This window comes from Mytilus edulis, chromosome 2 (assembly GCF_963676685.1).
Source record: "Mytilus edulis chromosome 2, xbMytEdul2.2, whole genome shotgun sequence".
NCBI lineage: Eukaryota > Metazoa > Mollusca > Bivalvia > Mytilida > Mytilidae > Mytilus > Mytilus edulis.
This window is the reverse complement of record NC_092345.1, coordinates 56,849,811-56,862,950: the sequence shown is the minus strand read 5'-3', so window position 1 is coordinate 56,862,950 and position 13,140 is coordinate 56,849,811. Positions and strand designations below refer to the sequence as shown.

General features: G+C 34.5%; 1 protein-coding gene across 1 annotated transcript in view; it reads right to left on the bottom strand.

Annotated features, from left to right (window-relative positions):
* Window positions 1-8,290, bottom strand: part of LOC139512483 (uncharacterized) — a 90,096-nt gene extending 81,806 nt beyond the window's left edge. Inside the window, exons 1-3 of the mRNA XM_071300116.1 lie at window positions 8,041-8,290; window positions 4,604-4,690; window positions 1,109-1,268 (exon numbers count right to left, since the gene is read on the bottom strand). Of these exons, the coding sequence (XP_071156217.1) occupies window positions 1,109-1,268; window positions 4,604-4,690; window positions 8,041-8,212 (419 nt within the window). The 5' untranslated portion in view covers window positions 8,213-8,290. The remainder of the gene's footprint in view (window positions 1-1,108; window positions 1,269-4,603; window positions 4,691-8,040) is intronic.
* Between the last annotated feature and the right edge of the window lie 4,850 nt (window positions 8,291-13,140).

Sequence of the window (13,140 nt, the reverse complement as noted above, 5' to 3'; positions counted from 1 at the left end):
CACTCCTGACAGACCTGGGTAGTCCTCTTATTGTAACCATAATAATCTAGTAGTAGAACTTCAGGGTCAACTGGATGCACCTGTGCCAAGCTATGATACTAAACAAAACAAATAAACTGTGCAAGATGTACAGAAACATGTTATTTCACCTACAAAGACATTTTCTGGCAGCATATTGACATTTACTAACATTTTTTTTTTTTACACAAACTTATTTGACTTACCTTATGAGGCTCATAAAAATGTAAATATATGGAAGAATTGAACAAGAAATCATAGTCAAGATATAATAGTTGGATGAAAGATATTGTTTGGTATTGTATCTGCCCTTATTTATTCTATATCATCAATGAATGGACATGCTCTCTTCTAAATGTCACACTAAAAGCATTACACTCCTGACATTTTGAGGTACAATTTTGGACAATATTTTTTAAACAGAGCACATACTGCTATTATCTTTGGTAGTTAGGACCAACTAATCATAATACATTATCTGACCTAAAAACATTACAGATATAGTATCATACAAGAGACGGACAAAGGTTTAAAGGAAAGGCATCATTTTTTTTGAAATGGCCCATAAATGGATTTAAGTTTTTATTCAAGTTAACATTTAACATACAGTCTCAAAGTTAAAGTTTTTAAAACATATATAAGGTTCATAAACTATCCTTGATTTTTACCAAACTTAAACAGAAGCTTCTTACAATCAAAAGATAGTATCAAGAAGAATATTTTTATTGATTTTTTCCTCATTTTTGTTGAGCCTGCAATTAACAGCAAAAGTAGGCGAGACACTGGGTTTCGTGGAACCCTTACAAACTTTTAATTCATTCAACATTAAATTTGTGGTTTCCCTGTTCGAAACAGAATCCACAAAAATAAATTCCAACAAATAATAATGAATCCACAGTATGTTATGATCTGACAAATGTAAACCTTGCTGGTGGATGCATCTTCTAATGTGAAATTTATCTGTTACTGTAATTAATTTTCCTTTCAAGGTTACAAAAATCTGAACATACCGTATAAAATTAAACAAACTTTTTCTGGTCTTAGCTTTTACCAGTGTAATGTAAGATAATCAGTAAAAGGATTCACTTACTCCTTTCCAGTTGTATGGTTGAGCTGCGTTGAGAAAGAATAATCATTTGACTGTATAGTCAATGAATCGAGATTTTTTATCCTGATTTTACTGTACTCAGACTTCCCACCTAGTTTATAGGATGTTAGAGGATATAACATAGAACAGTCTGTAGATTTTCCTGAAAAAGACATGATTGGAAATATATAAGTGGCATGTGACAAGACAACAGACAAACAGAACAGCACCCCTGCTCCCCGGCCCCAAATAAATGTATGCTCATGCATAATCTACCTTCATAGAAAATATAAAAATAAGGAGTTGTGGTATGAATGCTGAAGAAACCAGAATGAAGAACAAGGTTAAAAGATTACCTTAGATGGATTTGGCTAATTTTTAGGGAATTACACTGTAAAAAAGTTTGGGTCCAGAATTTTAAAGGAAAGTAGTGATTTGGTCCAGCTGAAAAAGGTTAAAAATTAGTACTTCGGAAGCTGTCAAAAGATTTCAAGACACCCTAAACATAAAATTGTCCATATTTTGGGTTAAAGCCGATGAAATTTTCTATAAAAAGTAAAATCACAAAAATACTGAACTTAGAGGAAGATCAATTGGGGAAAGTCCATAATCACATGGCAAAATCAAATAACAAAACGCATAAAAAACGAATGGACAAGAACTGTCATATTCCTGACTTGGTACAGGCATTTTCAAATGTAGAAATTTGATATAATTTGTCCCAAAAGTAGTACAACATGCTGTAAAAATTTCATTGAGAAAGCGCAGGTGGGATTATTTTAATTTTCATTTATGTTCTAAAAGAAATGCACTATGAAATAATTGTGGTCTCAGACCAAATGACACAGAAATAAACAACTATAGGTCACCGTAAGGCCTTCAACAATGAGCAAAGCCTATACTGCATAGTCAGCTATAAAAGGCCCCGAAATGACAATGTAAAATAATTCAAACAAGAATACTAACAGCCTGATTTATGTTAAAAAAATGAATCATGAAAAATATTGGTTCAGGGGCGGATCCAGCCATTTTAAAAAAGGGGGGTTCCAACTATATGCTCCCATTCAAATGCATTGATAGTCCAAAAAAAAGGGGGCTTCCAACCCCCTAAACCCTCCCCCTGGATCCGCCACTGAGGTTACAATTGATTACAAATTTTGTGTTACTATCATCATCATCATTAAAGTGAATGAAAATGTCAAAAGCTGTTAATAAAATTGAATTTGTTGAACATTGTTAACATTAAAGAATCTGGGTTGAAGCAATTTTTCACTTATCAGGTATGTGCAAGTGGTTTTTACTGGTTTGTTTACAGTGTGTCATTACTGAGGGTGGTAAAGGGTTATTTTCTTGAAACGTGTTTTGCCATTTTTATTTCATGTGCAGCCGTGAATAAGGTTTGTTATTCACCGTGAAATCAGTAAAAAGATCCATTTGCAAGAAATTTTTAATAATTCGATCATCCTGAAATAGCGAGTTTATTTCGTGTTCTTCCATGCAGATATCCCCCTTTTTAGACCCCTCATTACTGGTACCCATCATTAGTTGACAGTCCGTTTGTAATGACAAAGGTTAGCTAACATGATTTTTATTGCTATTACTGTTTCAAATATCAACTGTTTAATGATTGAAATATATTATTAACAAGTTATCAATCTTATATTCCATTCCGTTTTTCTAATTCTTTTAAATGGTAGATTACATGCAGAGACAAAAACAACCTTAGGTACGTCATTACTGGTTACTCGGGGATATTAGTTTTTTTTTATCCACATTACCCTCAATAGAGGGGTGTTCCTAACAGAGGAAGCTTATACGAAGAAAAGAAGTTGTAAAACTTGTTAACATCAAGGGCCTATATTTAGATATAAAAAAAAAGAAGACGTGGTATGATTGCCAATGAGACATGTTTTAGTTAAACCTAGTTTTAGACATACATTTCTGTAGGAGAGAATGGGGACTTGATCATAACCTTTGGATAGCGAAGATGACGGTGTCACTGGTCACTGCGTGGGAGATGTGCATGGTCCCATTGCCGGAAAGGGAAAGAAACGTTGTAAATCACGATTTCAAGGGAAGAGCTCACTAAAGGTTGTTAGTAAAATAGTAATTTCAATATGTGTGTGGCCATGTTCTGGCTGTGGGTATTTATATCAACATTATTGTGTCAATTATAAAAATCATTGTAAAAAAATTACTTTTCTCTTCATGGGCCCTTTAATTGGAAAAAAAAAATATCTTATCTTATCTTAAACACCCTTAGTACGGCCAAGGCCTTAGGCTTGGGCGGATCCAGCCATTTTAAAAAGGGAGGGTTCCCAACTCAGAGTAAAAGGGGGTGTTCCAACTATATGCTCCCATTCAAATGCATTGACCGTCCAAAAAAGGGGGTTCCAATCCACGGATCCCACCCCCTTGGTTCCACCAATGCAAGGACCCACTTATAACTCATAGTAAGACATGTTCTGCTGATATCAGTGTCAGTGTTTGTCTAGGATATTTAAAAGGGTAAATATCGATTAATATACAATGACGAGCGGAGCGAGACAAACATTTTTCAGTAGACCATTGGTAATTCAAGAAAAATTAAAATACACGTACAAGAGACATACGTGTATATATGTCTCTGATACAAGTATATTATACAATCATATTATATGTCTCTGCATGTATCGTGAAAACAAGAGATTTTTATTTTTGGCCGACCAAATTGTCAGGGTGTATATGCTCTATACAACTCGCCCTCCCAAGACCAGTGACTAAATGTCTCTGGTGTTAACTTATACACTCGGGGTGTGGGTGGTAGGGTAACACTTCGATACTTAATTGATAGGGAGTGTCGCTGGGCTTCTGTTACCGCACCCTTTTTATATAATTTAGATTTCAAAAATGTATACCTTTTCATGTATTTCGTAGGTAAAAATGTGACCTTTTATAGCTGACTATGCGGTATGGGCTTTGCTCATTGTTGAAGGCCGTACGGTGAACTATAGTTGTTAATTTGTGTGTCATTTTGGTCTTTTGTGGATAGTTGTCTCATTGGCAATCATACCACATCTTCTTTCTTATATTTTCTCATATTTTTGGGGTTTCATTTGGTGTGTAGTAATGTAACAGTGGAATACGAAAGTGTCAAAAGAGAGAAAATTGGTTTATAAAACACAGCCGGGAACACCAAGAAAGACGAAAAACGAAGTAATGGAAACCTGAGTTTCCCTTTGCATTATACTTCTATGTTAATACACGTGTATATATAAGACCTGTTGGTGACCTTCTGCTGTTGTTTTTTCTATGGTCGGGTTGTTGTCTCTTTGACACATTCCCCATTTCCATGCATTCTCGATTTTATATGTTAACTTTCAATGATTTGCTTGGCCATTTTCGGAAGTATTGTCCCTTTTTCTATTCTATAAATCCTATCCATTGAAACCACTTGCTTACACAGTACAGTGCTCATCACTACATGTATTTAAAAGAAATGACAAGAATCTCACTTACCGATATTTTCATAATAATATGCAAAGTTATTACTTCTGCCAGTCGGCAAAGTCAGATATTCTTGTGGTGTGCTACCTGGTTGCATACCTAAAAAGGAGGAAAACAATAATGATAAAAAATAAATAAATAATAAAACAAACAAAGAAACTAGTAAAGCGACTCATGATTAGAAGAACAACGTATAATGAACCAAACTGCATTCATGACACACAGAAAACAGAGAGAACGTTTTAAGGAGGCTCGAGGGTATAAAAATTTCAGAAAAAAAATAAACATTTGTTTTTCATTTCAAATTTTATTCGTTACCTTTTGTAGTTGTTACTTATCATATGGTACAAAAATCATTCAAAACAAACAATTCGTGTTGGCCCCAGATGACTTTTGAAATGTATACATCATTGAAAAAGTTCCAAATTATCTCCCTTTGGAGGAAAAATGCCATTTTTTGGCTTTAAAATTGAAATATCTTTTTTAACTCATCGGTGACCTATATTTTAATATAATTTCCATATAAGCTGTACTTAAACTAAATTATTGTAAAATTTGAGCGATTTCTGTAATAAATTTCTTTCTTTTTTTTTCGATATTACCTTTATTTCTCCTATTACTTCAACAGAAAAAATCCAACTTTACAAAAATGTATGCTTCTTTCGAAGGCAGATTGTGAGCGCAAATGAACGGTGACCCCACTTTTTTATTTTATTTTTCTGTTAACTATAAGATAAAGTTCATTTATAGAAAAATATAGAGAATTCCTATATAAATGATTTAGACCCGCGAACCCCCTTAAATTCAGACAGCAGATAGCTTTTTTTTTTAAATCTGGTTATGTTGGTCCATCCCAGGCATAGATAACCGTAGCCGTATTTGGCATAACTTCTTGAAATTTTGGTTTCTCAATGCTCTTCAACTTTTTACTTTTTTGATTTGATTGTCACTGATGAGTCTTATGAGGATGAAACGCGCGTCTGGCGTTATAAATCCTTTACTTAATGCAGACGCTTTTGTTACAGTTTAATGCTTGGGCATCTTTTTTTTAGTTTTAATTATTACACAGATCTTTAATTTTCGATTTCTATGCCCCACCTACCATAGTAGAGGGGCATTATTTTTTATGGTCTGTGCGCCCCTTCGTTCGTCCGTCAGTCAGTCTGTGCGTTTGTCCGTCCGCCCGTCTGTCCCGCTTCATGCTAAAGTTTTTAGTCAAGGTAAGTTTTGATGAAGTTGAATTTCAATCAACTTGAAACTTAGTACACATGTTCCCTATGATACGATCTTTCTAATTTTAATGCCAAATTAGAGGTTATATCCCTATTTCACGGTCTATTGAACATAGAAAATAGTGCGAGTGTGGCATCCGTGTACTTTGGACACATTCTTGTTCATTATGTTTACAGTAGCTCATATATAATTTACTTCTTAGAGCTAATTCATGGCTTTCTTTTTATCACGATTTTCATCTTATATGCTTATTCCAATTTTTATAGTAGATACACTTTTATCATATTTCAAATTTACTTAGACATGTTAAACCAAACCTTTCATGTATAAATGCCAAGTTTTGTGTATATAATGCATGTTGTTATTGTTGTTTTTAATATTATTTATATGTTTTTGTATTCGGTCAAGAGCTCTCTCGAGCTTGAATATGTTGTATATTGTATTATAAATTCCGTATTCAAATATAATTTTCTAATCTCATCTTACTGATGGGTCGTGATCCGCTCTAATGAAATCTAATTTGGCAACTAAATGTGTTCAACTATTATCGTTTACGTTCTTTTGCTTTTCAAAGTATGGGAACATTTTGAGCAGGATACACAAAAAAAAAAAAATTGCCTCGAAAAAAGAAATTTATTAACCTCATTAAAATAGTAGATAATGAGTAACTCATCAAAGATTTCAGGCTTTTAATTTTGTACCGGCCAGACTACAACAGACTCGTCAGTGACACTCAAATCAAAAAATTAAAAATCCAAATAACGTATACGAACTTAAGGAGAAGGGCATTGAAGGACACGCATTCGGAAAAGTTTTGCCAAATACATCTAAGGTAATCTATTCCTGGTGTCGTATACACATTTTCGGACATGGACCAACGAATGATACACAAACATGCATGCAGTTTGATAATTGACAATACAAAGGTCACTATCGTAAGGGTAGGAGATAAATACCCATCAATTCAAAACATTTTAACTTTTAGCAGTGTATACCTATATACATGTAAGGACAGAAAGGGTTTTTTTTTGGGGGGGCAGGCAGTCAGTGGGTCAGTGGGCCCCTCTTATGAAAATTTCTGGATCCGCCACTTTAAAAGTACGCATGCTACTCCTGTTTAGTCAGTACATGGTACATGACACTGTGGAAGGAGAGGTATGAAAATGACTAACACATGCATATGAAATCATTTTATACCAATCTGAATATTATTCATGTATGCAGTGTAAAGAAGTCTTCCGTCTTCATTTATTGGAAGAAAAAAAATAGTACATATTAAAACTGTCCACAAAATTTAGTGTTTTTCACTATTATTGTACATTAGTCACCGTATGTACGTATTTTGTGGTTTCACAATCCCTCTATGTTTTCTATTTTGACAGACTTTAATTGCCACATTTGAATATTAAGTATTTACTATGTTATTTAACTATTCGTTTTACTTGCAACGAACTATGAAGTGACAGCAACAGTTTAAATATTGTTTGCAGTAACTTAGCAGGACGATTGCGTTCGAGGATCGAATTTTCACCGCACGTTTTTCTGAATATTAGTTGACCACACAGTTCAATGCACTTTGTATAAATAGAAATGCATGTCACCACATCGTTTAGATTTATTGAGATCTTCTATAATAATTGTTTTACTGCATAGTAACGAAACTTTACCAAATGTAAGCATTAAAATGGCATGCTGCTATATAGATTATATAAGAAGATGTGGTATGATTTCCAATGAGACAACTCTCCATCCAAGTCACAATTTGTAAAAGTAAACATTTATAGGTAAAAGTACGGTCTGCAACACGGAGCCTTGGCTCACACCAAACAGCAAGCTATATATAGGGCTATAGTTTAATAGATTGATTGTTCGTTTGCTAAAACATCCAGCCGAGAAAAATTTCATTCATATTATGCATGAATGGAAACAAATTAACCAGTTATGAAATATGTAGGTTCTGCAAGGGTTTAGGTTGGGTCCTTGGGACAAAGGGTAGGAAATTTAGACTGGAAAATGTGATAGGGGCAGAAATTTTGTCTTCCAATTATCACCCACAGACCCTTTAGAAGGTGCTATTATTATACGATGTCATAAAAAGAATCTTTTAATTCCACAGTATGCGTCAGTGTTGTTAGAACTGGCACTGCATTTGTAAAATATTCCCAATTTACGTAATAGGAAAATAATGACATTATGTTATGAATAAAAGGGCTTACCTTTACAAAACACGGTAATACCGACATTATTCTTCAGAAAAATTACGTACTCGCCGTCAGTACCGTTTGACGTGGTAACAATGTCTCGGCAACTTCGTGGAACTAATAAAGTAAAAACGCTCAAAAAATTTTGTGTAAATATCCATAAATAAAATATATAAGTCGGTAACATATTTGATCACAAAACGCGTTATTTCTTATAGATAAATTAAGCTACATGTATGTGTATATTTCAACGGGTTCAGAGGTATATTTACACATTAATTTTAATCAGATATGCATCGTTGAACTTAGAAAAGGTAGTTTAATATGTGACATTGAAATTGTCACTAAAACAATGTAGATAGAAGATTACCATATTTGTATACATTTATACATATGTATAAACAGTTATTTTTGCTCTTCTTTAAATTTTTATTGTGCAGACTTGCATCCCATTACCGTATACGCCTATAGTTTATACGAGATGAACACAATAAATAAATGATCGAAACAAAAACACCCACTTCATTCGATTGTCATGGTTGCCCATCTAAACGTCTAACTTTTATCTGTAATTTTAATTTTTATAATATGAATCCAAAATGGACTTGTAAACACATCTTATAGAAACACAATAGTTGTAATTTTTTATTTTGATATATCAGTTTCGGACGGGAAACTCTATACTAAAATTTACCGCAAAAAAGACGATTTTTCGTTCCCTATTGTCATTTTTCATTTTTTTGGTCCGGCGATGTTCCTTTGGCCCCTACTTGCGATGTGCATATTTTCCAACTCGTTCGATACTCCGATGTCACGGGCTAAAGTGTTGTTCGAGTTTTCATCTGTTTATATATCAATGAAAGCGGAAAATCATTTGAAAGTCAAAGATTTCGTTACCACAAATTACTCAAGAAAAACAAAAAAACAACAACAGGCAAACATAAGTTGGCAAAGTGTACATAGCATAATTGTAAGTGCTTAACCCTTCCGCTCATGATCTGCTTTGAGAAACAGCTAGCAGTGGTTAGGAGCTAACACATTGAGCTAGATTGCTTTCAGAATTTCTGGCATTTTTCGGTGTGGTATTACTGTTTTTTCTATTTGTTTGCTCTTGTTTTTTCGTTATCTTTTATACATGTACTATTTAAAGTATTTATCCTGCAATTGGGTGTTCTTCTATACAGATACAGCCCTACAGATATCGCTATGCTGTATCTGTATACTATACAGATATCGCTTTAAAGCTCCGCCCACTGCCGGACTGAGTATTGTTTGAACCTGTGTGACCTCAGAATGTGTATTCCAGGTGCATTCCAATGACGATGACAATTGTCGATTTCAAAACTTGAATGTGTATGATTGTGTTACAAAATCAACCATGTCAGTTTCAGCATGCATGTTTCGTGAATGTCAAGTCTGAAGCGTAGGACAAGTCGTACACTTCTGTCTCACATTTGACAATGTTTTGTTATTTGTTTTTACTGTTGAAATTAGTTGTTATGTAAAAATAGATAATTATTTACCTTAAGCGATGTATTATTATTGACCATTCGAGATTCTTTTTTGCGAACCCGTCTTCAGCGTAATGTGTGATTTTGATATTACTACGCGGGCCTCAAGGGATTACAAATCGGAAAAAAAATGCGAAATATGATAGTTGTTTGTGTCTTTCAAAACACAAACAATATACAGAATTAATTGCAGGATAAAGACAATAACTGTTTAGTGTCTTTAAATATCAGCTGTATTTGTACTCGGCTCGAAACAGGTGTAGTAGCTCGCTAAAAGCTCGCATACACCTTGTTTCCTAGCCTCGTACAAATACAGCTGATATTTAAAGACACTAAACAGTTATTGTCTATATCCACTGATCTAGTGTCTGTAGTGTAAAAGGCGGATAAATTTTCCATGAAACTGAGCTGTGGATAGCGGTTAACTAGGAATTAATAGTGAATAGTAAATATATACATGCTATATCTATATCTTCTTCTAGTATACATATGTTTTTTACTTCACAAACAAGAAAAAAATCATAGACAGACTTAAGTACCTATAATTAAAACCAACATAAACACACCGTAAGGAACCCCCCCTAAAAAAAAACCATACACACAGTGACACACACACATACACGGTGTAGAATGGTAACGGACTTATCGGAGTTTTTTTTTCCGGCGTTTCCGCACTAATCGGGTTCGGCAACGGACTTATCGTGTTTTCAGGTGACAACATTTGGCGTAAGTGGTTATTTCTTTCAATTTGTATTAAAGTAGAATTGATATTTACAAATAAGCTTGATGTCACGGAATGGGAAAATTATTTATTTTGCTTTATCCTGCAATTGGGTGTTCTTCTATACAGATACAGCCCTACAGATATCGCTATGCTGTATCTGTATACTATACAGATATCGCTTTAAAGCTCCGCCCACTGCCGGACTGAGTATTGTTTGAACCTGTGTGACCTCAGAATGTGTATTCCAGGTGCATTCCAATGACGATGACAATTGTCGATTTCAAAACTTGAATGTGTATGATTGTGTTACAAAATCAACCATGTCAGTTTCAGCATGCATGTTTCGTGAATGTCAAGTCTGAAGCGTAGGACAAGTCGTACACTTCTGTCTCACATTTGACAATGTTTTGTTATTTGTTTTTACTGTTGAAATTAGTTGTTATGTAAAAATAGATAATTATTTACCTTAAGCGATGTATTATTATTGACCATTCGAGATTCTTTTTTGCGAACCCGTCTTCAGCGTAATGTGTGATTTTGATATTACTACGCGGGCCTCAAGGGATTACAAATCGGAAAAAAAATGCGAAATATGATAGTTGTTTGTGTCTTTCAAAACACAAACAATATACAGAATTAATTGCAGGATAAAGACAATAACTGTTTAGTGTCTTTAAATATCAGCTGTATTTGTACTCGGCTCGAAACAGGTGTAGTAGCTCGCTAAAAGCTCGCATACACCTTGTTTCCTAGCCTCGTACAAATACAGCTGATATTTAAAGACACTAAACAGTTATTGTCTATATCCACTGATCTAGTGTCTGTAGTGTAAAAGGCGGATAAATTTTCCATGAAACTGAGCTGTGGATAGCGGTTAACTAGGAATTAATAGTGAATAGTAAATATATACATGCTATATCTATATCTTCTTCTAGTATACATATGTTTTTTACTTCACAAACAAGAAAAAAATCATAGACAGACTTAAGTACCTATAATTAAAACCAACATAAACACACCGTAAGGAACCCCCCCTAAAAAAAAACCATACACACAGTGACACACACACATACACGGTGTAGAATGGTAACGGACTTATCGGAGTTTTTTTTTCCGGCGTTTCCGCACTAATCGGGTTCGGCAACGGACTTATCGTGTTTTCAGGTGACAACATTTGGCGTAAGTGGTTATTTCTTTCAATTTGTATTAAAGTAGAATTGATATTTACAAATAAGCTTGATGTCACGGAATGGGAAAATTATTTATTTTGCTTTATCCTGCAATTGGGTGTTCTTCTATACAGATACAGCCCTACAGATATCGCTATGCTGTATCTGTATACTATACAGATATCGCTTTAAAGCTCCGCCCACTGCCGGACTGAGTATTGTTTGAACCTGTGTGACCTCAGAATGTGTATTCCAGGTGCATTCCAATGACGATGACAATTGTCGATTTCAAAACTTGAATGTGTATGATTGTGTTACAAAATCAACCATGTCAGTTTCAGCATGCATGTTTCGTGAATGTCAAGTCTGAAGCGTAGGACAAGTCGTACACTTCTGTCTCACATTTGACAATGTTTTGTTATTTGTTTTTACTGTTGAAATTAGTTGTTATGTAAAAATAGATAATTATTTACCTTAAGCGATGTATTATTATTGACCATTCGAGATTCTTTTTTGCGAACCCGTCTTCAGCGTAATGTGTGATTTTGATATTACTACGCGGGCCTCAAGGGATTACAAATCGGAAAAAAAATGCGAAATATGATAGTTGTTTGTGTCTTTCAAAACACAAACAATATACAGAATTAATTGCAGGATAAAGACAATAACTGTTTAGTGTCTTTAAATATCAGCTGTATTTGTACTCGGCTCGAAACAGGTGTAGTAGCTCGCTAAAAGCTCGCATACACCTTGTTTCCTAGCCTCGTACAAATACAGCTGATATTTAAAGACACTAAACAGTTATTGTCTATGTATATCTAGTCATATATTCATGGGAAGCTACGATTTATTTTAAATGGTTTCCACCAATGTGGTACCCCAACTTGAAAACAAGCATTTTTCATGGAAAGGTGTCCAATTGAAGCGTGTTTTAAGCTTGTTGTTTTCTTCTCCAAGTAGATATTTGGTTGTTATTCATTAAATGTAGACATTTTCCCTTTCGGAACTGTTTGATGCACTATAAGGTCTTAAATGATGGTGAAAATTTGTGGCACCGGACTTGTTGTGCGCAAATGAATATGGAGACTCATATCTTTTCTGTCAGTCTATGTGTTTACTCCGCCTACATGGTTGTTCAACACTTTACTTTATACATTAATCACACATCACACAATGATATACATGTATTTTATTAAACCACAAAAAAATGTGTGGGAGTCTCTCAGTATCAACAAATGGAAGTGTTTAACGACCTTGACTGGCTATACAGCCCTCGCACAGTCGGCTCAGTGCCCGAAGGCGATTGGTGAGCATTCCAATAATTTTGTGCCATTAGTATCTCGGCCTCATAGCAGGGAGGTTTCTAGTCCAAATAATTATGACGTCTGGGAAGGCTATTCTAGATGCTTGCTTTGACGATGTAAAGCCTGTCAAGACGTGATAGTTATTCGAACTAGTAGGTATAAAAAAGAAGATATGGTATGATTGCCAATATGACAACTCACCACAAGAGTCCAAAATAACACAGTAATTATCAATTATAGGTCACCGTACGGCCTTCAACAATGAGCAAAGTCTATACCGCATAGTCAGCTATAAAAGGCCCCGAAATGACAATCGGTTAGGCAATTCACGAGAAAACAAACGACCTTATCTATATAAAAAAAAAATGAACGAAAAACAAATGTGTGATATAAACAAACGACAACAA